Source organism: Dendropsophus ebraccatus, chromosome 9 (genome assembly GCF_027789765.1).
Source record: "Dendropsophus ebraccatus isolate aDenEbr1 chromosome 9, aDenEbr1.pat, whole genome shotgun sequence".
Lineage (NCBI taxonomy): Eukaryota > Metazoa > Chordata > Amphibia > Anura > Hylidae > Dendropsophus > Dendropsophus ebraccatus.
In genome coordinates, this window is record NC_091462.1 from 1,283,267 (window position 1) to 1,311,071 (window position 27,805).

General features: G+C 54.7%; 1 protein-coding gene across 1 annotated transcript in view; it reads right to left on the reverse strand.

The window, feature by feature from the left end:
* Positions 1-1,355: 1,355 nt before the first annotated feature.
* The window catches only part of SLC11A1 (solute carrier family 11 member 1), a 161,746-nt gene continuing 135,296 nt past the window's right edge, over positions 1,356-27,805 (reverse strand). Inside the window, exons 12-15 of the mRNA XM_069984794.1 lie at positions 17,782-17,931; positions 13,867-13,940; positions 9,341-9,494; positions 1,356-1,682 (exon numbers count right to left, since the gene is read on the reverse strand). Coding sequence (XP_069840895.1) covers positions 1,572-1,682; positions 9,341-9,494; positions 13,867-13,940; positions 17,782-17,931 — 489 coding nt within the window. The 3' untranslated portion in view covers positions 1,356-1,571. The remainder of the gene's footprint in view (positions 1,683-9,340; positions 9,495-13,866; positions 13,941-17,781; positions 17,932-27,805) is intronic.

Consider the following 27,805-nt stretch of genomic DNA (forward strand, 5'->3'; position numbering starts at 1 on the left):
AGAGGGTGGAAGATGGGGCGTCAGAGGGTGGAAGATGGGGCGTCAGAGGGTGGAGGATGGGGCGGCGGAGGATGGGGCGGAAGAGGGTGGAAGATGGGGCGGCAGAGGGTGGAGGATGGGGCAGCAGAGGGTGGGGTAGCAGAGGATAGGGCAGCAGAGGGTGGAGGATGGGACAGCAGAGGATGGGGCGGCAGAGGGTGGAGGATGGGGCGGCAGAGGATGGGGCGGCAGAGGATGGGGCGGTAGAGGATGGGGCGGCAGAGGATGGGGCGGCAGAGGATGGGGCAGCAGAGGGTGGAGGATGGGGCAGCAGAGGATGGGGCGGCAGAGGGTGGAGGATGGGGCAGCAGAGGATGGGGCGGCAGAGGGTGGAGGATGGGGCAGCAGAGGGTGGAGGATGGGGCAGCAGAGGATGGGGCAGCAGAGGATGGGGCAGCAGAGGGTGGAGGATGGGGCAGCAGAGGATGGGGCGGCAGAGGGTGGAGGATGGGGCAGCAGAGGATGGGGCGGCAGAGGGTGGAGGATGGGGCAGCAGAGGATGGGGCGGCAGAGGGTGGAGGATGGGGCAGCAGAGGATGGGGCGGCAGAGGGTGGAGGATGGGGCAGCAGAGGATGGGGCGGCAGAGGATGGGGCGGCAGAGGATGGGGCGGCAGAGGGTGGAGGATGGGGCAGCAGAGGATGGGGCGGCAGAGGATGGGGCAGCAGAGGATGGGGCGGCAGAGGGTGGAGGATGGGGCAGCAGAGGGTGGAGGATGGGGCAGCAGAGGATGGGGCAGCAGAGGATGGGGCAGCAGAGGGTGGAGGATGGGGCAGCAGAGGATGGGGCGGCAGAGGGTGGAGGATGGGGCAGCAGAGGATGGGGCGGCAGAGGGTGGAGGATGGGGCAGCAGAGGATGGGGCGGCAGAGGGTGGAGGATGGGGCAGCAGAGGATGGGGCGGCAGAGGGTGGAGGATGGGGCAGCAGAGGATGGGGCGGCAGAGGATGGGGCGGCAGAGGATGGGGCGGCAGAGGATGGGGCGGCAGAGGGTGGAGGATGGGGCGGCAGAGGATGGGGCGGCAGAGGATGGGGCGGCAGAGGATGGGGCGGCAGAGGATGGGGCGGCAGAGGGTGGAGGATGGGGCAGCAGAGGATGGGGCGGCAGAGGGTGGAGGATGGGGCAGCAGAGGATGGGGCGGCAGAGGGTGGAGGATGGGGCAGCAGAGGATGGGGCGGCAGAGGGTGGAGGATGGGGCAGCAGAGGATGGGGCAGCAGAGGATGGGGCAGCAGAGGATGGGGCGGCAGAGGGTGGAGGATGGGGCAGCAGAGGATGGGGCGGCAGAGGATGGGGCAGCAGAGGATGGGGCGGCAGAGGGTGGAGGATGGGGCAGCAGAGGATGGGGCGGCAGAGGGTGGAGGATGGGGCAGCAGAGGATGGGGCGGCAGAGGGTGGAGGATGGGGCAGCAGTCAGTCACATGACATGCGGATGGTGTCGGGGGCTCCACAAGTTATTAGTCTGATCGGCCCCCTGACGTGCTGCACTTCCCGTGTTCTCCATGAGATGGCGTCACCAGGACCAGAGCGGTGATGTCACTGCGGCGTTCCCAGGGGGCCGCCCTCCTCTGGTAATCCGTACAAGAAGCGGTCGTGCTCCCCGCTGCACAATAACCGAGCTCCATGGGCGAGACAGCAGGTCCAGACCTGGAACCACAAAGACGTCATGAGAAAAAACGATCTGACCGAATCCTCCAAGGAGGGTAACAGTAACATGTGTGATGTATGTGTAATGTATGTGTAATGGACAGATGTGTAATGTATGTATAATGTATGTGTGTGATGTATGTGTAATGTATGTGTAATGGACAGATGTGTGATACATACATTATACATACATCACACACATTATACATACATTACACATCTGTCCATTACACATACATTATGGGCCTCACCACACTGACCAAGAGGATGCCGGGCCTCACCAGACTGACCAGGAGGATGCCGGGCCTCACCAGACTGACCAAGAGGATGCCTGGGCCTCACCAGACTGACCAGGAGGATACCGGGGCCTCACCAGACTGACCAAGAGGGAGCCTGGGCCTCACCAGACTGACCAAGAGGATGCCTGGGCCTCACCAGACTGACCAAGAGGATGCTGGGGCCTCACCAGACTGACCAAGAGGATACCGGGGCCTCACCAGACTGACCAAGAGGATGCCGGGCCTCACCAGACTGACCAAGAGGGAGCCTGGGCCTCACCAGACTGACCAAGAGGATGCCGGGGCCTCACCAGACTGACCAAGAGGGAGCCTGGGCCTCACCAGACTGACCAAGAGGATGCCTGGGCCTCACCAGACTGACCAAGAGGATGCTGGGGCCTCACCAGACTGACCAAGAGGATACCGGGGCCTCACCAGACTGACCAAGAGGATGCCGGGCCTCACCAGACTGACCAGGAGGATGCTGGGCCTCACCAGACTGACCAAGAGGATACCGGGGCCTCACCAGACTGACCAAGAGGGCGCCTGGGCCTCACCAGACTGTCCAAGAGGATACCGGGGCCTCACCAGACTGACCAAGAGGGCGCCTGGGCCTCACCAGACTGTCCAAGAGGATACCGGGGCCTCACCAGACTGACCAAGAGGATACCGGGGCCTCACCAGACTGACCAAGAGGATGCCGGGCCTCACCAGACTGACCAGGAGGATGCTGGGCCTCACCAGACTGACCAAGAGGATACCGGGGCCTCACCAGACTGACCAAGAGGGCGCCTGGGCCTCACCAGACTGTCCAAGAGGATGCTGGGGCCTCACCAGACTGACCAAGAGGATACCGGGGCCTCACCAGACTGACCCAGAGGATACCGGGGCCTCACCAGACTGACCAAGAGGATGCTGGGGCCTCACCAGACTGACCAAGAGGATGCCTGGGCCTCACCAGACTGACCAAGAGGGAGCCTGGGCCTCACCAGACTGACCAAGAGGGAGCCGGGGCCTCACCAGACTGACCAAGAGGGGGCCTGAGCCTCACCAGACTGACCAAGAGGATGCTGGGCCCCACCAGACTGACCAAGAGGATACCGGGGCCTCACCAGACTGACCAAGAGGATGCCAGGGCCTCACCAGACTGACCAAGAGGATGCCGGGGCCTCACCAGACTGACCAAGAGGATGCTGGGCCTCACCAGACTGACCAAGAGGCTGCCTGGGCCTCACCAGACTGACCAAGAGGATGCCTGGGCCTCACCAGACTGACCAAGAGGGGGCCTGGGCCTCACCAGACTGACCAAGAGGATACCGGGGCCTCACCAGACTGACCAAGAGGATGCCTGGGCCTCACCAGACTGACCAAGAGGATGCCAGGGCCTCACCAGACTGACCAAGAGGATACCGGGGCCTCACCAGACTGACCAAGAGGATGCCAGGGCCTCACCAGACTGACCAAGAGGATACCGGGGCCTCACCAGACTGACCAAGAGGATGCCTGGGCCTCACCAGACTGACCAAGAGGATGCCAGGGCCTCACCAGACTGACCAAGAGGATGCTGGGGCCTCACCAGACTGTCCAAGAGGATACCGGGGCCTCACCAGACTGACCAAGAGGATGCCGGGGCCTCACCAGACTGACCAAGAGGATGCTGGGGCCTCACCAGACTGTCCAAGAGGATACCGGGGCCTCACCAGACTGACCAAGAGGATGCCTGGGCCTCACCAGACTGACCAAGAGGATGCCGGGGCCTCACCAGACTGACCAAGAGGATGCTGGGGCCTCACCAGACTGTCCAAGAGGATACCGGGGCCTCACCAGACTGACCAAGAGGATGCCTGGGCCTCACCAGACTGACCAAGAGGATGCCTAGGCCTCACCAGACTTACCAAGAGGGGGCCTGGGCCTCACCAGACTGACCAAGAGGATGCGGGGGCCTCACCAGACTGACCAAGAGGATACCGGGGCCTCACCAGACTGACCAAGAGGATGCCTGGGCCTCACCAGACTGACCAAGAGGATGCCTGGGCCTCACCAGACTGTCCAAGAGGATACCGGGGCCTCACCAGACTGACCAAGAGGGCGCCTGGGCCTCACCAGACTGACCAAGAGGGCGCCTGGGCCTCACCAGACTGTCCAAGAGGATACCGGGGCCTCACCACACTGACCAAGAGGATGCCGGGCCTCCCCAGACTGACCAAGAGGATGCCTGGGCCTCACCAGACTGACCAAGAGGATGCTGGGGCCTCACCAGACTGACCAAGAGGATGCCTGGGCCTCACCAGACTGACCAAGAGGGAGCCTGGGCCTCACCAGACTGACCAAGAGGGAGCCGGGGCCTCACCAGACTGACCAAGAGGGGGCCTGAGCCTCACCAGACTGACCAAGAGGATGCTGGGCCCCACCAGACTGACCAAGAGGATACCGGGGCCTCACCAGACTGACCAAGAGGATGCCAGGGCCTCACCAGACTGACCAAGAGGATGCCAGGGCCTCACCAGACTGACCAAGAGGATGCTGGGCCTCACCAGACTGACCAAGAGGCTGCCTGGGCCTCACCAGACTGACCAAGAGGATGCCGGGGCCTCACCAGACTGACCAAGAGGATGCTGGGGCCTCACCAGACTGTCCAAGAGGATACCGGGGCCTCACCAGACTGACCAAGAGGATGCCGGGGCCTCACCAGACTGACCAAGAGGATGCTGGGCCTCACCAGACTGACCAAGAGGATGCTGGGCCTCACCAGACTGTCCAAGAGGATACCGGGGCCTCACCAGACTGACCAAGAGGATGCCTGGGCCTCACCAGACTGACCAAGAGGATGCCTAGGCCTCACCAGACTTACCAAGAGGGGGCCTGGGCCTCACCAGACTGACCAAGAGGATGCTGGGGCCTCACCAGACTGACCAAGAGGATACCGGGGCCTCACCAGACTGACCAAGAGGATGCCTGGGCCTCACCAGACTGACCAAGAGGATGCCTGGGCCTCACCAGACTGTCCAAGAGGATACCGGGGCCTCACCAGACTGACCAAGAGGGCGCCTGGGCCTCACCAGACTGACCAAGAGGGCGCCTGGGCCTCACCAGACTGTCCAAGAGGATACCGGGGCCTCACCACACTGACCAAGAGGATGCCGGGCCTCCCCAGACTGACCAAGAGGATGCCGGGCCTCCCCAGACTGACCAAGAGGATGCCTGGGCCTCACCAGACTGACCAAGAGGATGCTGGGCCTCACCAGACTGACCAAGAGGATGCTGGGCCTCACCAGACTGACCAGGAGGATGCTGGGCCTCACCAGACTGACCAAGAGGATGCCGGGCCTCACTACACTGACCCAGAGGATACCGGGCCTCACCAGACTGACCAGGAGGATGCCGGGCCTCACCAGACTGACCAGGAGGAGGCCGGGGTCTCACCAGACTGACCAGGAGAATGCCGGGGTCTCACCAGACTGACCAGGAGAATGCCGGGCCTCACCACACTGACCAAGAGGATGCCTGGGCCTCACCAGACTGACCAAGAGGATGCTGGGGCCTCACCAGACTGACCAAGAGGATGCCTGGGCCTCACCAGACTGACCAAGAGGGAGCCTGGGCCTCACCAGACTGACCAAGAGGGAGCCGGGGCCTCACCAGACTGACCAAGAGGGGGCCTGAGCCTCACCAGACTGACCAAGAGGATGCTGGGCCCCACCAGACTGACCAAGAGGATACCGGGGCCTCACCAGACTGACCAAGAGGATGCCAGGGCCTCACCAGACTGACCAAGAGGATGCCAGGGCCTCACCAGACTGACCAAGAGGATGCTGGGCCTCACCAGACTGACCAAGAGGCTGCCTGGGCCTCACCAGACTGACCAAGAGGATGCCAGGGCCTCACCAGACTGACCAAGAGGATGCTGGGGCCTCACCAGACTGTCCAAGAGGATACCGGGGCCTCACCAGACTGACCAAGAGGATGCCGGGGCCTCACCAGACTGACCAAGAGGATGCTGGGGCCTCACCAGACTGTCCAAGAGGATACCGGGGCCTCACCAGACTGACCAAGAGGATGCCTGGGCCTCACCAGACTGACCAAGAGGATGCCTAGGCCTCACCAGACTTACCAAGAGGGGGCCTGGGCCTCACCAGACTGACCAAGAGGATGCTGGGGCCTCACCAGACTGACCAAGAGGATACCGGGGCCTCACCAGACTGACCAAGAGGATGCCTGGGCCTCACCAGACTGACCAAGAGGATGCCTGGGCCTCACCAGACTGTCCAAGAGGATACCGGGGCCTCACCAGACTGACCAAGAGGGCGCCTGGGCCTCACCAGACTGACCAAGAGGGCGCCTGGGCCTCACCAGACTGTCCAAGAGGATACCGGGGCCTCACCACACTGACCAAGAGGATGCCGGGCCTCCCCAGACTGACCAAGAGGGCGCCTGGGCCTCACCAGACTGACCAAGAGGATGCTGGGCCTCACCAGACTGACCAAGAGGATGCCTGGGCCTCACCAGACTGACCAAGAGGATGCTGGGCCTCACCAGACTGACCAAGAGGATGCTGGGCCTCACCAGACTGACCAGGAGGATGCTGGGCCTCACCAGACTGACCAAGAGGATGCCTGGGCCTCACCACACTGACCAGGAGGATGCCGGGCCTCACTACACTGACCCAGAGGATACCGGGCCTCACCAGACTGACCAGGAGGATGCCGGGCCTCACCAGACTGACCAGGAGGAGGCCGGGGTCTCACCAGACTGACCAGGAGAATGCCGGGGTCTCACCAGACTGACCAGGAGAATGCCGGGCCTCACCACACTGACCAGGAGGGCGCCGGGCCTCACCACACTGACCAGGAGGGCGCCGGGCCTCACCACACTGACCAGGAGGGCGCCGGGCCTCACCACACTGACCAGGAGGATGCCGGGCCTCACCACACTGACCAGGAGGATGCCGGGCCTCACCAGACTGACCAAGAGGATGCCTGGGCCTCACCAGACTGACCAGGAGGATGCTGGGCCTCACCAGACTGACCAGGAGCATGCCTGGGCCTCACCACACTGACCAGGAGGATGCCTGGGCCTCACCACACTGACCAGGAGGATGCCCGGGCCTCACCAGACTGACCAGGAGGATGCTGGGCCTCACCAGACTGACCAGGAGGATGCTGGGCCTCACCACACTGACCAGGAGGATGCCGGGCCTCACCACACTGACCAGGAGGATGCCGGGCCTCACCAGACTGACCAGGAGCATGCCGGGCCTCACCAGACTGACCAGGAGGATGCTGGGCCTCACCAGACTGACCAGGAGGATGCTGGGCCTCACCAGACTGACCAGGAGGGCGCCGGGCCTCACCAGACTGACCAGGAGGATGCCGGGGCCTGACTATCTGTGGTGGAGGTCCATCTATAAGCTGAGTAACGCTCGGCCGCCTCTCACCCATCCTCCGAGCTCTATACACTAATAAAGTACAGAATAAATGAATAATGTTACTAAAATGGAGACTTGGAGGATTGTGCAGATCAGAGTTAGGCTGCATTCACACATTCAGTGATTTTCCCGCTCCGTGATTGTGGTCCGGCAGCTACCTCCGTGATCCGTGCAAAACAGTCCGTTTTTCATCCGTGTCCGTTTTTTTCACGGATCTGTGTTAAACCATTTTAAATGACATTGATTACATCACATCTGTGAAAAACAGGGATCTCATTGATTTCTATGGGGAATCCATTCCGAGTAATGACACGTCCTAACGGAACGGATCACCGAACATCTGAAGAGCCCAATAGAAAGCAATGGACTGTAGAATTGTCCGTGCACACGGATCCGTGAGCACGGACAACTGCCCAGAATGTGTGAGTGCAGCCTAACTTTGTGAAAACTGCCTCCCCAGCTGGACCTCACCAACCACTAGGGGGCGCCTCACTGTATGAGAAGCTCTGCTCTATGCTGAGCTCCACCACTCGTTCCTATCATGAGATACCAGGCAATGCTCTGTGAGCAGAACAAGCTGCACCACACACTGATACACTGATCAAACTGACAGTGCTGTGATGAGCTCACAGAGCATTGTCTACACTGGATACAGAGCAGGACTAGCTATGTGCAATGTATCAGTCTGGAGCTCACAGAGCATTGTCTACACTGGATACAGCTGAGAGCAGGACTAGCTATGTACAATGTATCAGTCCGGAGCTCACAGAGCATTGTCTATACTGGATACAGCTGAGAGCAGGACTAGCTATGTACAATGTATCAGTCCGGAGCTCACAGAGCATTGTCTACACTGGATACAGAGAGCAGGACTAGCTATGTACAATGTATCAGTCTGGAGCTCACAGAGCATTGTCTACACTGGATACAGAGCAGGACTAGCTATGTGCAATGTATCAGTCTGGAGCTCACAGAGCATTGTCTACACTGGATACAGAGCAGGACTAGCTATGTACAATGTATCAGTCTGGAGCTCACAGAGCATTGTCTACACTGGATACAGAGAGCAGGACTAGCTATGTACAATGTATCAGTCTGGAGCTCACAGAGCATTGTCTACACTGGATACAGAGAGCAGGACTAGCTATGTACAATGTATCAGTCCGGAGCTCACAGAGCATTGTCTACACTGGATACAGAGCAGGACTAGCTATGCACAGTGTATCAGTCTGGAGCTCACAGAGCATTGTCTACACTGGATACAGAGCAGGACTAGCTATGCACAGTGTATCAGTCTGGAGCTCACAGAGCATTGTCTACACTGTATACAGCTGGGAGCAGGACTAGCTATGTACAATGTATCAGTCTGGAGCTCACAGAGCATTGTCTACACTGTGAAGGGTGAGTACACTCTGGTCCCTGATTGTATACAGTGGAACTGGGACCATAAGGATATAAGATAATGCAGAGCGATAGGCAGAGGACCCCTTTACACTATACACATATAGAATGAAAGGGGGGGCCCTCTCTGAGATCATGTGACCACAGCGGGTTACGATTTGCTTCTCACTATATGTCTTACAGAGTCCGCCCTCTGATCACATGGTCAAGGGTTAAACCGTCCCATAGGAGCCCTGTGCAGGGGGAGGAGCCGCCCATAGGAGCCCTGTGCAGGGGGAGGAGCCACCCATAGGAGCCCTGTGCAGGGGGAGGAGCCACCCATAGGAGCCCTGTGCAGGGGGAGGAGCCGCCCATAGGAGCCCTGTGCAGGGGGAGGAGCCACCCATAGGAGCCCTGTGCAGGGGGAGGAGCCGCCCATAGGAGCCCTGTGCAGGGGGAGGAGCCGCCCATAGGAGCCCTGTGCAGGGGGAGGAGCCACCCATAGGAGCCCTGTGCAGGGGGAGGAGCCCTCCCAAAGGAGCCCTGTGCAGGGGGAGGAGCCGCCATATACTTACCAGGTACAAGCAGAAGGCTCCGTATAAGGTGAGGACCCCGCCGGCCAGCACGTAGAGCGCCACCCCGTCCAGCTGCGGGAGGAACTCCACCACCAGGTACAGATTGATGGCGATGACCAGAACGATGAGGAGAATGGAGACGACTTTACTGATTCTGCAGAGACACAAAGTCCAGACCCATAAGGACGCCATACCGCGGGGACAGTCACATACAGCACGGATAATGACTGCAGTCACGCTATCAGCACTTCACTGAAATGGAGTCACACTATCAGCACTAGGAATTGCAGTGCTCCTATATACCATATATTACGGTAATAGCCAGGACTAGTTAGTTCCAGGCTTCAGAATGTGCCAGGAAGATCATAGGGTGACACCTACATGTGAGACTAACTAAAGAATGCCAACTGTTAACCCCTTCAGGTCCATTCACCCACTGTTAACCCCTCAGATCCACAACTGTTCAATTACCCCACTGTTAACCTCTTCACATCCACTACAATCTAATTCATCCACTGTTAACCCCTTTAGATCCACAACACTTCAATTCATCCACTTTTAACCCCTACACATCCACCACAGTTTAATTCATATACTGTTAACCCCTTCAGCTCCAGGAATATTTTATTTTTTTCTAACTATATGTAATTTTTAACACCTGAAAACCAGGCTCATTGTAATTTATTTCTCTTATTTGTCTTAGACATAGAGGAACCATTGTTACTGTAGGGATTTGGAGTAATGTGATGGTAAAGTGTCTATTTGGGGCTATATGTCGCACTATTTGAAGTCCAAAAACTCACGAAAACAAATTGTTGTCCAATCACTTTACCATATCCTAGAAGAGCGCTTACTCTTGTACAGGTTCTGTGATTTTCAGACATTTTTACTGTACGGATTTGGAGTAATGTGATGGTAAAGTGTCTATTTGGGGCTATATGTCGCACATTTTGATGTCCAATAAAATCACGAAATCAAATTGTTATCCAATCTCGCTACCATATCCTAGAAGAGCGCTTACTATCGTACTGGTTCTGTGATTTTCAGACATTTTTACTGTAGGGATTTGGAGTAATGTGATGGTAAAGTTTCTATTTGGGGTTATATGTCCCACTATTTGAAGTCCAATAAAATCACGAAATCAAATTGTTATCCAATCTCGTTACCATATCCTAGAAGAGCGCTTACTCTGTTACAGGTTCTGTGATTTTCAGACATTTTTACTGTAGGGATTCGGAGTAATGTGATGGTAAAGTGTCTATTTGGGGCTATACACCTGATAATTTGAAGTCCAATAAAATTACGAAATCCAATAGTTCTCCATCTTGTTCTTGTTGTTGGACACTCTTGGTAGACGACTTCCAATCCCAGGAGGGACCAGCTTCATGGCTGATGGAGGATAACCATTAAGAGACTTTTTTCAGGACTGTTCTTCTAGTCTAGTTTAATAAGTCTATGTTCCTTTTAAGTTTAGGTTAGGGACTCGCAGGAGAATGAGGACCCTTGATGTGGCTTGCGAGCTTATGATATTTCTTGCCTATTTTTTTTCTTCTAGTTTTCAACGGTAAAAGATATCTACTAATACCTCATTGAAGATTGGACATCGAGCCATCAAGGAGCCCCACTAGACTAAAGCTGCTTTCACATGCTGCAGATTTTAGGCAGATTTTCTGCAGCAGATTGTCTGTTGCCAAACCAAAGTCAACCTGAAGTTTCAAATCTTCTGTAGAAAATCTGCATCAAATCCGCAGTGTGTGAAAGCACCCTTACTATTCTGCAAGTCTTCCCCAGTGCATTATAGGGCCATGCAGCTGCCACTGACTGACAGCTCCTTACCACCCTAGCGGTCTTGTCTCTGCCACCTAATAAAGAGTGCTGAGGGGCCTGTGTGAGCTGCTGGCGCCTGCTGATGCCCCTCCCCCGTGCCGACTTCTATGCTTTTATAGAAGAAGTCTGGCTAAAACATTTTTGTATTGTTATTGTATTGTCACCCAAAAGTTATACAAATCCCCAATATACACCTATTACGGGAAATGCTTAGGAAGCGCTTTTTTCTCTGCACTTACTACTGCATCAATGCTTCACTTCCTGAATAACATGATGATGTCACTTCCTGAATAACATGGTGATGTCACTTCCTGGATAACATGGTGATGTCACTTCCTGGATAACATGGTTATGTCATGACCCGATTCCCAGAGCTGTGTGGGCTGTGGCTGCCGGAGAGGATGATGGCAGGGGGACACTGAGGGATACAGGGCACTGGAGGAACACTGAGCATCCCCCTGCCATCATCCTCTCCGGCAGCCACAACCCGCACAGCTCTGGGAGTCGGGTCGTGACATCACCATGTTATCCAGGAAGTGACATAACCATGTTATCCAGGAAGTGACATCACCATATTATCCAGGAAGTGACATCACCATGTTATCCAGGAAGTGAAGTCTTGATGCAGTAGTAAGTGCAGAGAAAAAAGCGCTTCCTAAGCATTTCCCGTAATAGGTGTATATCGGGGATTTGTATAACTTTTGGGTGACAATACAATAACAATACAAAAATGTTTTAGCCAGACTTCTTCTATAAAAGCATAGAGGTCGGCACGGGGACGGGCATCAGCAGGCGCCAGCAGCTCACACAGGCCCCTCAGCACTCTTTATTAGGTGGCAGAGACAAGACCGCTAGGGCGGTAAGTAGCTGTCAGTCAGTGGCAGCTGCATGGCCCTATAATGCACTTGGGAAGACTTGCAGAATAGTAAGGGTGCTTTCACACACTGCGGATTTGATGCAGATTTTCTACAGCAGATTTGAAACTTCAGGTTGACTTTGGTTTGGCAACAGACAATCTGCTGTAGAAAATCTGCCTAAAATCTGCAGCATGTGAAAGCAGCTTTAGTCTAGTGGGGCTCCTTGATGGCTCGATGTCCAATCTTCAATCAGGTATTAGTAGAAATCTTTTACCGTTGAAAACTAGAAGAAAAAAATAGGCAAGAAATATCGTAAGCTCGCAACCCACGTCAAGGGTCGTCATTCTCCTGCCAGTCCCTAACCTAAACTTAAAAGGAACATAGACTTATTAAACTAGAATAGAAGAACAGTCCTGAAAAAAGTCTCTTAATGGTTATCTTCCATCAGCCATGAAACTGGTCCCTCCTGGGATTGGAAGTCGTCTACCAAGAGTGTCCAACAACAAGAACAATATGGAGAACTATTTGTTTTCGTAATTTTATTGGACTTCAAATTATCAGGTGTATAGCCCCAAATAGACATTTTACCATCACATTACTCCAAATCCGTACAGTAACAATGTCTGAAAATCACAGAATCTGTACGAGAGTAAGCGCTCTTCTAGGATATGGTAACAAGATTGGACAACAATTTTATTTCGTAATTTTATTGGACTTCAAATAGTGCGACATATAGCCCCAAATAGACACTTTACCATCACATTACTCCAAATCCGTACAGTAACAATGTCTGAACATCACAGAACCTGTATGAGAGTAAGCGCTCTTCTAGGATATGGTAGCGAGATTGGATAACAATTTGATTTTGTGATTTTATTGGACTTCAAAGTGTGCGACATATAGCCCCATATACACACTTTACTATCACATTACTCCAAATCCCTACAGTAACAATGTCTGAAAATCAAAGAACCTGTACGAGAGTAAGCGCTCTTCTAGGATATGGTAAAGTGATTGGACAACAATTTGATTTCGTAATTTTATTGGACTTCAAAATGTGCGACATATAGCCCCAAATAGACACTTTACCATCACATTACTCCGAATCCCTACAGTAAAAATGTCTGAAAATCACAGAACCTGTAGGAGGGTAAGCGCTCTTCTAGGATATGGTAAAGTGATTGGATAACAATTTGATTTCGTGATTTTATTGGACTTCAAATAGGCGACATATAGCCCCAAATAGACACTTTACCATCACATTACTCCAAATTCCTACAGTAAAAATGATTTTTCTATATCTAAGACAAATAAGAGAAATAAATTAAAATGAGCCTGGTTTTCAGGTGTTAAAAATTACATATAGTTAGAAAAAAATAAAATATTCCTGGAGCTGAAGGGGTTAACAGTATATGAATTAAACTGTGGTGGATGTGTAGGGGTTAAAAGTGGATGAATTGAAGTGTTGTGGATCTAAAGGGGTTAGCAGTGGATGAATTAGATTGTAGTGGATGTGAAGAGGTTAACAGTGGGGGAATTGAACAGTTGTGGATCTGAAGGGGTTAACAGTGGGTGAATAAACCTGAAGGGGTTAACAGTTGACATTCTTTAGTTAGTCTCACATGTAGGTGTCACCCTATGATCTTCCTGGTACATTCTGAAGCCTGGAACTAACTAGTCCTGGCTATTACCGTAACACATGGTATATAGGAGCACTGCAATTCCTAGTGCTGATAGTGTGACTCCATTTCAGTGAAGTGCTGATAGCGTGACTGCAGTGGATAATGGGCAGCAGGTGGCAGCGTCACTGTCAGGCCTCCGTTACTGCACGGTATTACTCACACGCCATTGGTGAAGTCACGCATCAGGGGGCGGAGACTGGTGAATGTCAGGATCGGGAGCAGGGCAAATGGTAGCTGAAGGCGAAAACAAATCCCATCATTATAGTAGCCGGGGGCACAGAGGAAGATACAGGGGGGCACAGAGGAAGATACAGGGGGGCACAGAGGAAGGCACAGGGGGGCACAGAGGAAGGTACAGGGGAGCACAGAGGAAGGTACAGGGGGGCACAGAGGAAGGTACAGGGGAGCACAGAGGAAAGTACAGGGGGGCACAGAGGAAGGTATAGGGGGGCACAGAGGAAGGTACAGGGGGGCACAAGGGAACACAGAGGAAGGCACAGGGGGGCACAGAGGAAGATACAGGGAAACACAGAGGAAGGTACAGGGGGGCACAGAGGAAGGTACAGGGGGGCACAGAGGAAGGTACAGGGGGGCACAGAGGAAGGTACAGGGGGGCACAGAGGAAGGTACAGGGGGGCACAGAGGAAGGTATAGGGGGGCACAGAGGAAGGTACAGGGGGGCACAGGGGAACACAGAGGAAGGCACAGGGGGGCACAGAGGAAGGTACAGGGGGCACAGAGGAAGGTACAGGGGGCACAGAGAAAGATACAGGGGAACACAGAGGAAGGCACAGGGGAACACAGAGGAAGGCACAGGGGAAAACAGAGGAAGGTACAGGGGGGCACAGAGCAAGGTACAGGAAGGCACGGGGGCATAGAGGAAGGCATAGGGGGACGCAGAGGAAAGTACAGAGGGCACAGAGGAAGGCACAGGGGGGCACAGAGGAAGGTACAGCGGGGCACAGAGGAAGGTACAGGGGGGTACAGAGGAAGGTACAGGGGGGCACAGAGGAAGGTACAGGGGGGCACAGAGGAAGGTATAGGGGGGCACAGAGGAAGGTACAGGGGGGCACAGGGGAACACAGAGGAAGGCACAGGGGGGCACAGAGGAAGGTACAGGGGGCACAGAGGAAGGTACAGGGGGCACAGAGAAAGATACAGGGGAACACAGAGGAAGGCACAGGGGAACACAGAGGAAGGCACAGGGGAAAACAGAGGAAGGTACAGGGGGGCACAGAGCAAGGTACAGGAAGGCACGGGGGCATAGAGGAAGGCATAGGGGGACGCAGAGGAAAGTACAGAGGGCACAGAGGAAGGCACAGGGGGGCACAGAGGAAGGTAAAGCGGGGCACAGAGGAAGGTACAGGGGGGCACAGAGGAAGGTACAGGGGGGCACAGAGGAAGGTACAGGGGGGCACAGAGGAAGGTACAGGGGGGCACAGAGGAAGGTACAGGGGGGCACAGAGGAAGGTACAGGAAGGCACAGGGGGGCACAGAGGAAGGTACAGGGGGGCACAGAGGAAGGTACAGAGGAGCACAGAGGAAGGTACAGGGGGCACAGAGGAAGGTACAGGGGAGCACAGAGGAAGGTATAGGGGGGCACAGGGGAAGGCACAGGGGGGGCACAGAGGAAGGCACAGGGGGGCACAGAGGAAGGTACAGGGGAGCACAGAGGAAGGTACAGGGGGGCACAGAGGAAGGTACAGGGGGGCACAGAGGAAGGTACAGGGGGGCACAGAGGAAGGTACAGGGGGGCACAGAGGAAGGTACAGGGGGGCACAGAGGAAGGTACAGGGGAGCACAGAGGAAGGTACAGGGGGGCACAGAGGAAGGTACAGCGGGGCACAGAGGAAGGTACAGGGGAGCACAGAGGAAAGTACAGGGGGGCACAGAGGAAGGTACAGGGGGGCACAGAGGAAGGTATAGGGGGGCACAGAGGAAGGTACAGGGGGGCACAAAGGAACACAGAGGAAGGCACAGGGGGGCACAGAGGAAGGTACAGGGGGGCACAGAGGAAGGTACAGGGGGCACAGAGAAAGATACAGGGGAACACAGAGGAAGGTACAGGGGAGCACAGAGGAAGGTACAGGGGGGCACAGAGGAAGGTACAGGGGGGCACAGAGGAAGGTATAGGGGGGCACAGAGGAAGGTACAGGGGGGCACAGGGGAACACAGAGGAAGGCACAGGGGGGCACAGAGGAAGGTACAGGGGGCACAGAGGAAGGTACAGGGGGCACAGAGAAAGATACAGGGGAACACAGAGGAAGGCACAGGGGAACACAGAGGAAGGCACAGGGGAAAACAGAGGAAGGTACAGGGGGGCACAGAGCAAGGTACAGGAAGGCACGGGGGCATAGAGGAAGGCATAGGGGGACGCAGAGGAAAGTACAGAGGGCACAGAGGAAGGCACAGTGGGACACAGAGGAAGGTACAGGGGGGCACAGAGGAAGGTACAGCGGGGCACAGAGGAAGGTACAGGGGAGCACAGAGGAAGGTACAGGGGGGCACAGAGGAAGGTACAGGGGGGCACAGAGGAAGGTACAGGGGAGCACAGAGGAAGGTACAGGGGGCACAGAGGAAGGTACAGGGGAGCACAGAGGAAGGTATAGGGGGGCACAGGGGGGCACAGAGGAAGGTACAGGGGAGCACAGAGGAAGGTACAGGGGAGCACAGAGGAAGGTACAGGGGAGCACAGAGGAAGGTATAGGGGGGCACAGGGGGGCACAGAGAAAGGTACAGGGGGCACAGAGGAAGGTACAGGGGAGCACAGAGGAAAGTACAGGGGGGCACAGAGGAAGGTATAGGGGGGCACAGAGGAAGGTACAGGGGGGCACAGAGGAAGGTACAGGGGAGCACAGAGGAAGGTACAGGGGGGCACAGAGGAAGGTACAGGGGGGCACAGAGGAAGGTACAGGGGGGCACAGAGGAAGGTACAGGGGGGCACAAGGGAACACAGAGGAAGGCACAGGGGGGCACAGAGGAAGGTACAGGGGGCACAGAGAAAGATACAGGGGAACACAGAGGAAGGTACAGGGGAGCACAGAGGAAGGTACAGGGGGGCACAGAGGAAGGTACAGCGGGGCACAGAGGAAGGTACAGGGGAGCACAGAGGAAGGTACAGGGGGGCACAGAGGAAGGTATAGGGGGGCACAGAGGAAGGTACAGGGGGGCACAGGGGAACACAGAGGAAGGCACAGGGGGGCACAGAGGAAGGTACAGGGGGCACAGAGGAAGGTACAGGGGGCACAGAGAAAGATACAGGGGGGCACAGAGGAAGGTACAGGGGAACACAGAGGAAGGCACAGGGGGGCACAGAGGAAGGTACAGGGGAGCACAGAGGAAAGTACAGGGGGGCACAGAGGAAGGTACAGGGGGGCACAGAGGAAGGTACAGGGGAACACAGAGGAAGGCACAGGGGGGCACAGAGGAAGGTACAGGGGGCACAGAGAAAGATACAGGGGAACACAGAGGAAGGCACAGGGGAAAACAGAGGAAGGTACAGGGGAGCACAGAGGAAGGCACGGGGGCATAGAGGAAGGCATAGGGGGACGCAGAGGAAAGTACAGAGGGCACAGAGGAAGGCACAGGGGGACACAGAGGAAGGTACAGGGGGGCACAGAGGAAGGTACAACGGGGCACAGAGGAAGGTACAGGGGAGCACAGAGGAAGGTACAGGGGGCACAGAGGAAGGTACAGGGGGCACAGAGGAAGGTACAGGGGAACACAGAGGAAGGCACAGGGGGGGCACAGAGGAAGGCACAGGGGGGCACAGAGGAAAGTACAGGGGGGCACAGATGAAGGCACAGGGGGCACATAGGAAGGTACAGGGGGGCACATAGGAAGGTACAGGGGGGCACAGAGAAAGGCACGGGGGGGGGGACAGAGGAAGGCACAGGGGGGCACAGAGGAAGGTACAGGGGAGCACAGAGGAAGGCACGGGGGGGGGGCAGAGGAAGGCGCAGAGAAGCTCAGGAGGGAACAGAGGGCACAGTAGAGGACACAGAGGAGGCCAGAGGGGTACATGAGGGAACAGAGGGGGCACACAGGAGGCGTGAGGGAATCAGCAGATTGTTACCAGGATACTCTGCAGGACATTCAGGATATCGTTCATCTGTGACAGGTGCTGAACATCCTGGAACGCGGCAACAAACACGGTGGGGATAATGGCGCAGGATCTGGTGAACAGGACACGGTAGAAACGCGACCATTTCAGGTTCAAGAAGCCCTGGAGAAGGAAAAGAAGAATGACGGATGAATGAGGCTTTGGGGGAGGGGCAAATGACATCACAGCGAGGGAATGGTGACATCACAGCAAGGGGCAGTGAATCAGGGAGCTACTGAGACTGACTGTAATGTCCCAGGTGTCCCTGTTTGTATATATTGGGTCTATTCTGAGGTGTAGTACTGGACTCCCACCACTAGATGGGGTGTGGATGTGACCACAGTGGTGCAGTCTCTCCTGTCCCCAGCTGACCATACCTCACACTAGTCCCTCCTCTGCTTAGTCCACCTATCACAGCTCTGGTTCACACTCTTCCTATATCCTCTCATCCAATCAGGAAGCTCCCTGAGGCCGTTTATAGTGGGGGAGAGTGAAAAAAACAGAAGCTGAGAGAGTTCCTGGGGGCTGCTGATCCCTCTTCAGGTTGTCCTGGGCCAGTGCGGTGAAGGACTGGAGCCTATCCACGCTGGGGGACCATCCTCTATTTATAAAAGCCCTGATAAATCCTCAGGAGAAACAGCAGTCAGGAAAGAGCAACTAAAGCCGAATTACCCTGCTGCAATTCGCCAGGAGCTCAGCCACAAGGAGGGGCCGGTGCCCCCGCTGTCACTATACTGCTGGTATCATAGCCAGGAGCTCAGCCACAAGGAGGGGCCGGTGCCCCCGCTGTCACTATACTGCTGGTATCATAGCCAGGAGCTCAGCCACAAGGAGGGGCCGGTGCCCCCTGCTGTCACTATACTGCTAGTGTCATAGCCAGGAGCTCAGCCACAAGGAGGGGCCGGTGCCCCCGCTGTCACTATACTGCTGGTATCATAGCCAGGAGCTCAGCCACAAGGAGGGGCCGGTGCCCCCGCTGTCACTATACTGCTGGTATCATAGCCGGGAGCTCAGCCACAAGGAGGGGCCGGTGCCCCCGCTGTCACTATACTGCTGGTATCATAGCCGGGAGCTCAGCCACAAGGAGGGGCCGGTGCCCCCGCTGTCACTATACTGCTAGTGTCATAGCCAGGAGCTCAGCCACAAGGAGGGGCCGGTGCCCCCGCTGTCACTATACTGCTAGTGTCATAGCCAGGAGCTCAGCCACAAGGAGAGGCCGGTGCCCCCGCTGTCACTATACTGCTGGTATCATAGCCAGGAGCTCAGCCACAAGGAGGGGCCGGTGCCCCCGCTGTCACTATACTGCTAGTGTCATAGCCAGGAGCTCAGCCACAAGGAGGGGCCGGTGCCCCCGCTGTCACTATACTGCTAGTGTCATAGCCAGGAGCTCAGCCACAAGGAGGGGCCGGTGCCCCCGCTGTCACTATACTGCTAGTGTCATAGCCAGGAGCTCAGCCACAAGGAGGGGCCGGTGCCCCCTGCTGTCACTATACTGCTAGTGTCATAGCCGGGAGCTCAGCCACAAGGAGGGGCCGGTGCCCCCGCTGTCACTATGCTGCTGGTATCATAGCCAGGAGCTCAGCCACAAGGAGGGGCCGGTGCCCCCGATGTCACTATGCTGCTGGTATCATAGCCAGGAGCTCAGCCACAAGGAGGGGCCGGTGCCCCCGCTGTCACTATACTGCTGGTATCATAGCCAGGAGCTCAGCCACAAGGAGGGGCCGGTGTCCCCGCACCGCTAGTATCATAGCCGGGAGCTCAGCCACAAGGAGGGGCCGGTGCCCCCGCTGTCACTACACCGCTAGTATCATAGCCGGGAGCTCAGCCACAAGGAGGGTCCGGTGCCCCGCTGTCACCGTACCGCTAGTATCATAGTCGGGAGCTCAGCCACAAGGAGGGGCCGGTGCCCCCGCTGTCACTGTACCGCTTGTATCATAGCCGGGAGCTCAGCCACAAGGAGGGCCGGTGACCCCGCTGTCACTATACCGCTTGTACCATAGCCGGGAGCTCAGCCACAAGGAGGGGCCGGTGCCCCCGCTGTCACTATACTGCTAGTGTCATAGCCAGGAGCTCAGCCACAAGGAGGGGCCGGTGCCCCCGCTGTCACTATACTGCTAGTGTCATAGCCAGGAGCTCAGCCACAAGGAGGGGCCGGTGCCCCCGCTGTCACTATACTGCTAGTGTCATAGCCAGGAGCTCAGCCACAAGGAGGGGCCGGTGCCCCCGCTGTCACTATACTGCTAGTGTCATAGCCAGGAGCTCAGCCACAAGGAGGGGCCGGTGCCCCCGCTGTCACTATGCTGCTGGTATCATAGCCAGGAGCTCAGCCACAAGGAGGGCCGGTGCCCCCTGCTGTCACTATACTGCTAGTGTCATAGCCGGGAGCTCAGCCACAAGGAGGGTCCGGTGCCCCGCTGTCACCGTACCGCTAGTATCATAGCCGGGAGCTCAGCCACAAGGAGGGGCCGGTGCCCCCGCTGTCACTGTACCGCTTGTATCATAGCCGGGAGCTCAGCCACAAGGAGGGCCGGTGACCCCGCTGTCACTATACCGCTTGTACCATAGCCGGGAGCTCAGCCACAAGGAGGGGCCGGTGCCCCCGCTGTCACTATACTGCTAGTGTCATAGCCAGGAGCTCAGCCACAAGGAGGGGCCGGTGCCCCCGCTGTCACTATACTGCTAGTGTCATAGCCAGGAGCTCAGCCACAAGGAGGGGCCGGTGCCCCCGCAGTCACTATACTGCTAGTGTCATAGCCAGGAGCTCAGCCACAAGGAGGGGCCGGTGCCCCCGCTGTCACTATGCTGCTGGTATCATAGCCAGGAGCTCAGCCACAAGGAGGGGCCGGTGCCCCCGCTGTCACTATGCTGCTGGTATCATAGCCAGGAGCTCAGCCACAAGGAGGGGCCGGTGCCCCCGCTGTCACTATACTGCTGGTATCATAGCCAGGAGCTCAGCCACAAGGAGGGGCCGGTGTCCCCGCACCGCTAGTATCATAGCCGGGAGCTCAGCCACAAGGAGGGGCCGGTGCCCCCGCTGTCACTACACCGCTAGTATCATAGCCGGGAGCTCAGCCACAAGGAGGGTCCGGTGCCCCGCTGTCACCGTACCGCTAGTATCATAGCCGGGAGCTCAGCCACAAGGAGGGGCCGGTGCCCCCGCTGTCACTGTACCGCTTGTATCATAGCCGGGAGCTCAGCCACAAGGAGGGCCGGTGACCCCGCTGTCACTATACCGCTTGTACCATAGCCGGGAGCTCAGCCACAAGGAGGGGCCGGTGCCCCCGCTGTCACTATACTGCTAGTATCATAGCCGGGAGCTCAGCCACAAGGAGGGGCCGGTGCCCCCGCTGTCACTATACCGCTAGTATCATAGCCGGGAGCTCAGCCACAAGGAGGGGCCGGTGCCCCCGCTGTCACTATACTGCTAGTATCATAGCCAGGAGCTCAGCCACAAGGAGGGCCGGTGACCCCTGCTGTCACTATACTGCTAGTATCATAGCCGGGAGCTCCGCCACAAGGAGAGGCCGGTGCCCCCGCTGTCACTATACTGCTTGTATCATAGCCGGGAGCTCAGCCACAAGGAGAGGCCGGTGCCCCCGCTGTCACTATACTGCTAGTATCATAGCCGGGAGCTCAGCCACAAGGAGGGGCCGGTGCCCCCGCTGTCACTGTAGTGCTAGTATCATAGCCGGGAGCTCAGCCACAAGGAGGGGCTGGTGCCCCCGCTGTCACTATACTGCTAGTATCATAGCCGGGAGCTCAGCCACAAGGAGGGGTCGGTGCCCCCGCTGTCACTATACTGCTAGTATCATAGCCGGGAGCTCAGCCACAAGGAGGGGCCGGTGCCCCTGCTGTCACTATACTGCTAGTATCATAGCCGGGAGCTCAGCCACAAGGAGGGGCCGGTGCCCCCGCTGTCACTATACTGCTGGTATCATAGCCGGGAGCTCAGCCACAAGGAGAGGCCGGTGCCCCCGCAGTCACTATACTGCTAGTGTCATAGCCGGGAGCTCAGCCACAAGGAGGGGCCGGTGCCCCCGCTGTCACTATACTGCTGGTATCATAGCCGGGAGCTCAGCCACAAGGAGAGGCCGGTGCCCCCGCAGTCACTATACTGCTAGTGTCATAGCCGGGAGCTCAGCCACAAGGAGAGGCCGGTGCCCCCGCAGTCACTATACTGCTAGTATCATAGCCGGTGTAACAGGCCAGAGTATACCCCCAGCCCAGACTATACCCCGGGTATATTTCGGCCTAGGCCAATTCATACCCCCTCAGGTCTTTTTATACCCCCATGATATCAGCAGCAGTGAGTGATCTGAAAATCTGAAAAATCTAAACACATGGGAGGAGATTTATCAAACATGATGTAAAGTGAGACTGGCTCAGTCGCCCCCAGCAACCAATCAGATTCCACCTTACATTCCTCACAGGCTCTTTGGAAAATGAGAGGTGGAATCTGATTGGTTGCCGGGGGCGACTGAGCCAGTCTCACTTTACACCGTGTGATAAATCTCCCCCATAGGAGACATTTATCATTATGGGTTTTTTGGCTAATAAGAGATTTTGTGACTTCATAAATACCTGTCCAAGACTTATTAGGGGTTTTGCGCTATTTTACATCAGTTTTCATTGCCTGCACCGTTTTTCAATGTATACAAGGGGGAGGGGGGGTTCTATTAACTAGTTTTCATTAGATTTGTCAAGTGCAAATTTTCTTTTTTTTTTTGCGCAAAATCCTCCTCTAGCTTTGTAGCCAAGCTGTTTTAGACTGGGTTCACACTGTGTTATTGCAGTCCAATTTTTTTTCCCATTTTTTGTGTGCCTCCATTTGTGTGCCTCCATTTTGATCAGTTTTGCTTCACAAGTTTTGCAGTCTGTTTTTTTTTCATCCTTTTTTGCAACAAAAAAAAATTGATTGAAAAAACGGATCAAAACGCATCTCTTTTAGTGTACACCAAAATGCAGTCAACCCCAGTATTTGTGTACGCTAAAAAAATGATGCATTTTTATCCGTTTTTTTATTATGGAATGGTGCCTCCATTTTGATCAGTTTTTCCATTAGAGTGGCTTCACACATACTGGATCCGCTGCGGATCCTGTACTTTGGGGCTGAAAGCGGATCCACTGCGTGTATGGAAACCGGCCCCTTTAACCCCCCTGCCCCCGGCCGCAGCAGATCCGCTGTGTGTATGGGACCGATTCAGCTTCACACTACAGGATCCGCAGTGGATTTCGGTGCAAACTCGCAGCGTGAAATCCGCTGCGGATCCGGAACGTGTGAAGCTACCCTAATGGAAAAACTGATCAAAATGGAGGCACCATTCCATAATAAAAAAAACGGATAAAAATGCATCATTTTTTTAGCGTACACAAATACTGGGGTTGACTGCATTTTGGTGTACACTAAAAGAGATGCGTTTTGATCCGTTTTTTCAATCAATTTTTTTTTGTTGCAAAAAAAGGATGAAAAAAAAACAGACTGCAAAACTTGCGTCTAAGGGTAGCTTCACACGTACCGTATCGCAGCAGATACACAGAAAATACGCAGCAGATTAGATCTAAATAACTGAACACAGCATCAAATCTGCTGCAGATCTACAGCGTATTTTCTGCGTATCTTCTGCGATACAGTACGTGACAAGCTACCCCAATGATGATTTTTGTGCAGCAACCGTACAATTTTGCAGAGCCCATAAAAACCTCCACCTGCTTAAATAGTGCAGAGGATGCAGTGATGGGACAGCGCCACCTACTGTCAGTACAATGTAAGCTGATGGGACAGCGCCACCTACTGTCAGTACAATGTAAGCTGATGGGACAGCGCCACCTACTGTCAGTATAATGTAAGCTGATGGGACAGCGCCACCTACTGTCAGTATAATGTAAGCTGATGGGACAGCGCCACCTACTGTCAGTATAATGTAATCTGATGGGACAGCGCCACCTACTGTCAGTATAATGTAAGCTGATGGGACAGCGCCACCTACTGTCAGTACAATGTAAGCTGATGGGACAGCGCCACCTACTGTCAGTATAATGTAAGCTGATGGGACAGCGCCACCTACTGTCAGTATAATGTAACCTGATGGGACAGCGCCACCTACTGTCAGTATAATATAAGCTGATGGGACAGCGCCACCTACTGTCAGTATAATATAAGCTGATGGGACAGCGCCACCTACTGTCAGTATAATGTAACCTGATGGGACATCGCCACCTACTGTCAGTATAATGTAATCTGATGGGACAGCGCCACCTACTGTCAGTACAATGTAAGCTGATGGGACAGCGCCACCTACTGTCAGTACAATGTAAGCTGATGGGACAGCGCCACCTACTGTCAGTATAATGTAAGCTGATGGGACAGCGCCACCTACTGTCAGTACAATGTAAGCTGATGGGACAGCGCCACCTACTGTCAGTACAATGTAAGCTGATGGGACAGCGCCACCTACTGTCAGTATAATGTAAGCTGATGGGACAGCGCCACCTACTGTCACTGCAATGTAAGCACTGTACTGTATATCCCAACCAGAGGAAGCAGCTGTGTGTCCGAGTATGATAATCTGTGCACTTTTCAACAAATTAGAGAAAAAGTGAAAAAAAAAACAGTGAAGTGATAACATTATGGCCTGAAAAGATATATTCTGGCCTAGGCTATTTCCCAGCCCCCGGAATAGTATATATCCCCTCCTGTATACTGTGGCCTGGGCTATGTTACATCCCCTGGTATAGAATATATCCCCTCCTGTATACTGTGGCTTGGGCTATGTTATATCCCCCGGTATAGTATATATCCCCTCCTGTATACTGTGGCCTGGGCTATGTTACACCCCCGGTATAGAATATATCCCTCCTGTATACTGTGGCCTGGGCTATGTTACACCCCCGGTATAGAATATATCCCCTCCTGTATACTGTGGCTTGGGCTATGTTATATCCCCCGGTATAGTATATATCCCCTCCTGTATACTGTGGCCTGGGCTATGTTACATCCCCTGGTATAGTATATATCCCCTCCTGTATACTGTGGCCTGGGCTATGTTACACCCCCCTGGTATAGAATATATCCCCTCCTGTATACTGTGGCCTGGGCTATGTTACACCCCCCGGTATAGAATATATCCCCTCCTGTATACTGTGGCCTGGGCTATGTTACACCCCTGGTATAGAATATATCCCCTCCTGTATACTGTGGCCTGGGCTATGTTACATCCCCTGGTATAGTATATATCCCCTCCTGTATACTGTGGCCTGGGCTATGTTACATCCCCTGGTATAGTATATATCCCCTCCTGTATACTGTGGCCTGGGCTATGTTACATCCCCTGGTATATAATATATCCCCTCCTGTATACTGTGGCCTGGGCTATGTTACACCCCCTGGTATAGTATATATCCCTCCTGTATACTGTGGCCTGGGCTATGTTATATCCCCGGTATAGTATATATACCCTCCTGTATACTGTGGCCTGGGCTATGTTACATCCCCTGGTATAGTATATATCCCCTCCTGTATACTGTGGCCTGGGCTATGTTACACCCCCCTGTATAGTATATATCCCCTCCTGTATACTGTGGCCTGGGCTATGTTACATCCCCCAGTATAGTATATATCCCCTCCTGTATACTGTGGCCTGGGCTATGTTACACCCCCTGGTATAGTATATATCCCCTCCTGTATACTGTGGCCTGGGCTATGTTACACCCCCTGGTATAGTATATATCCCCTCCTGTATACTGTGGCCTGGGCTATGTTACACCCCCGGTATAGTATATATCCCCTCCTGTATACTGTGGCCTGGGCTATGTTACACCCCAGGTATAGTATATATCCCCTCCTGTATACTGTGGCCTGGGCTATGTTACATCCCCCAGTATAGTATATATCCCCTCCTGTATACTGTGGCCTGGGCTATGTTACACCCCCTGGTATAGTATATATCCCCTCCTGTATACTGTGGCCTGGGCTATGTTACACCCCCTGGTATAGTATATATCCCCTCCTGTATACTGTGGCCTGGGCTATGTTACACCCCCGGTATAGTATATATCCCCTCCTGTATACTGTGGCCTGGGCTATGTTACATCCCTGGTATAGAATATATCCCCTCCTGTATACTGTGGCCTGGGCTATGTTACATCCCTGGTATAGAATATATCCCCTCCTGTATACTGTAGCCTGGGCTATGTTACACCCCAGGTATAGTATATATCCCCTCCTGTATACTGTGGCCTGGGCTATGTTACACCCCCCGGTATAGTATATATCCCCTCCTGTATACTGTGGCCTGGGCTATGTTACACCCCTGATATAGAATATATCCCCTCCTGTATACTGTGGCCTGGGCTATGTTATACCCCCCGGTATAGAATATATCCCCTCCTGTATACTGTGGCCTGGGCTATGTTACACCCCCGGTATAGTATATATCCCCTCCTGTATACTGTGGCCTGGGCTATGTTACACCCCTGGTATAGAATATATCCCCTCCTGTATACTGTGGCCTGGGCTATGTTACACCCCCTGGTATAGTATATATCCCCTCCTGTATACTGTGGCCTGGGCTATGTTATACCCCCCGGTATAGTATATATCCCCTCCTGTATACTGTGGCCTGGGCTATGTTACACCCCCTGGTATAGTATATATCCCCTCCTGTATACTGTGGCCTGGGCTATGTTACACCCCCTGGAATAGAATATATCCCCTCCTGTATAATGTGGCCTAGGCTATGTTACACCCCCTGTATAGTATATATCCCTCCTGTATAATGTGGCCTAGGCTATGTTACACCCCCCCGGTATAGAATATATCCCCTCCTGTATACTGTGGCCTGGGCTATGTTACACCCCCGGTATAGAATATATCCCCTCCTGTATACTGTGGCCTGGGCTATGTTACACCCCCCCGGTATAGTATATATCCCTCCTGTATACTGTGGCCTGGGCTATGTTACACCCCCTGGTATAGTATATATCCCTCCTGTATACTGTGGCCTGGGCTATGTTACACCCCTGGTATAGTATATATCCCCTCCTGTATAATGTGGCCTAGGCTATGTTACACCCCCTGGTATAGTATATATCCCTCCTGTATACTGTGGCCTGGGCTATGTTACACCCCTGGTATAGTATATATCCCTCCTGTATACTGTGGCCTGGGCTATGTTACATCCCCCGATATAGTATATATCCCCTCCTGTATACTGTGGCCTGGGCTATGTTACACCCCCCGGTATAGAATATATCCCCTCCTGTATACTGTGGCCTGGGCTATGTTACACCCCCCGGTATAGTATATATCCCCTCCTGTATACTGTGGCCTGGGCTATGTTACATCCCCTGGTATAGTATATATCCCCTCCTGTATACTGTGGCCTGGGCTATGTTACATCCCTGGTATAGAATATATCCCCTCCTGTATACTGTGGCCTGGGCTATGTTACACCCCCCTGGTATAGTATATATCCCCTCCTGTATACTGTGGCCTGGGCTATGTTACATCCCCCGGTATAGTATATATCCCCTCCTGTATACTGTGGCCTGGGCTATGTTACACCCCCCGGTATAGAATATATCCCCTCCTGTATACTGTGGCCTGGGCTATGTTACATCCCCTGGTATAGTATATATCCCTCCTGTATACTGTGGCCTGGGCTATGTTACACCCCCCTGGTATAGTATATATCCCCTCCTGTATACTGTGGCCTGGGCTATGTTACACCCCCTGGTATAGAATATATCCCTCCTGTATACTGTGGCCTGGGCTATGTTACACCCCCCGGTATAGTATATATCCCCTCCTGTATACTGTGGCCTGGGCTATGTTACACCCCCCGGTATAGTATATATCCCCTCCTGTATACTGTGGCCTGGGCTATGTTACATCCCCTGGTATAGAATATATCCCTTCTGTATACTGTGGCCTGGGCTATGTTACATCCCCTGGTATAGTATATATCCCTCCTGTATACTGTGGCCTGGGCTATGTTAC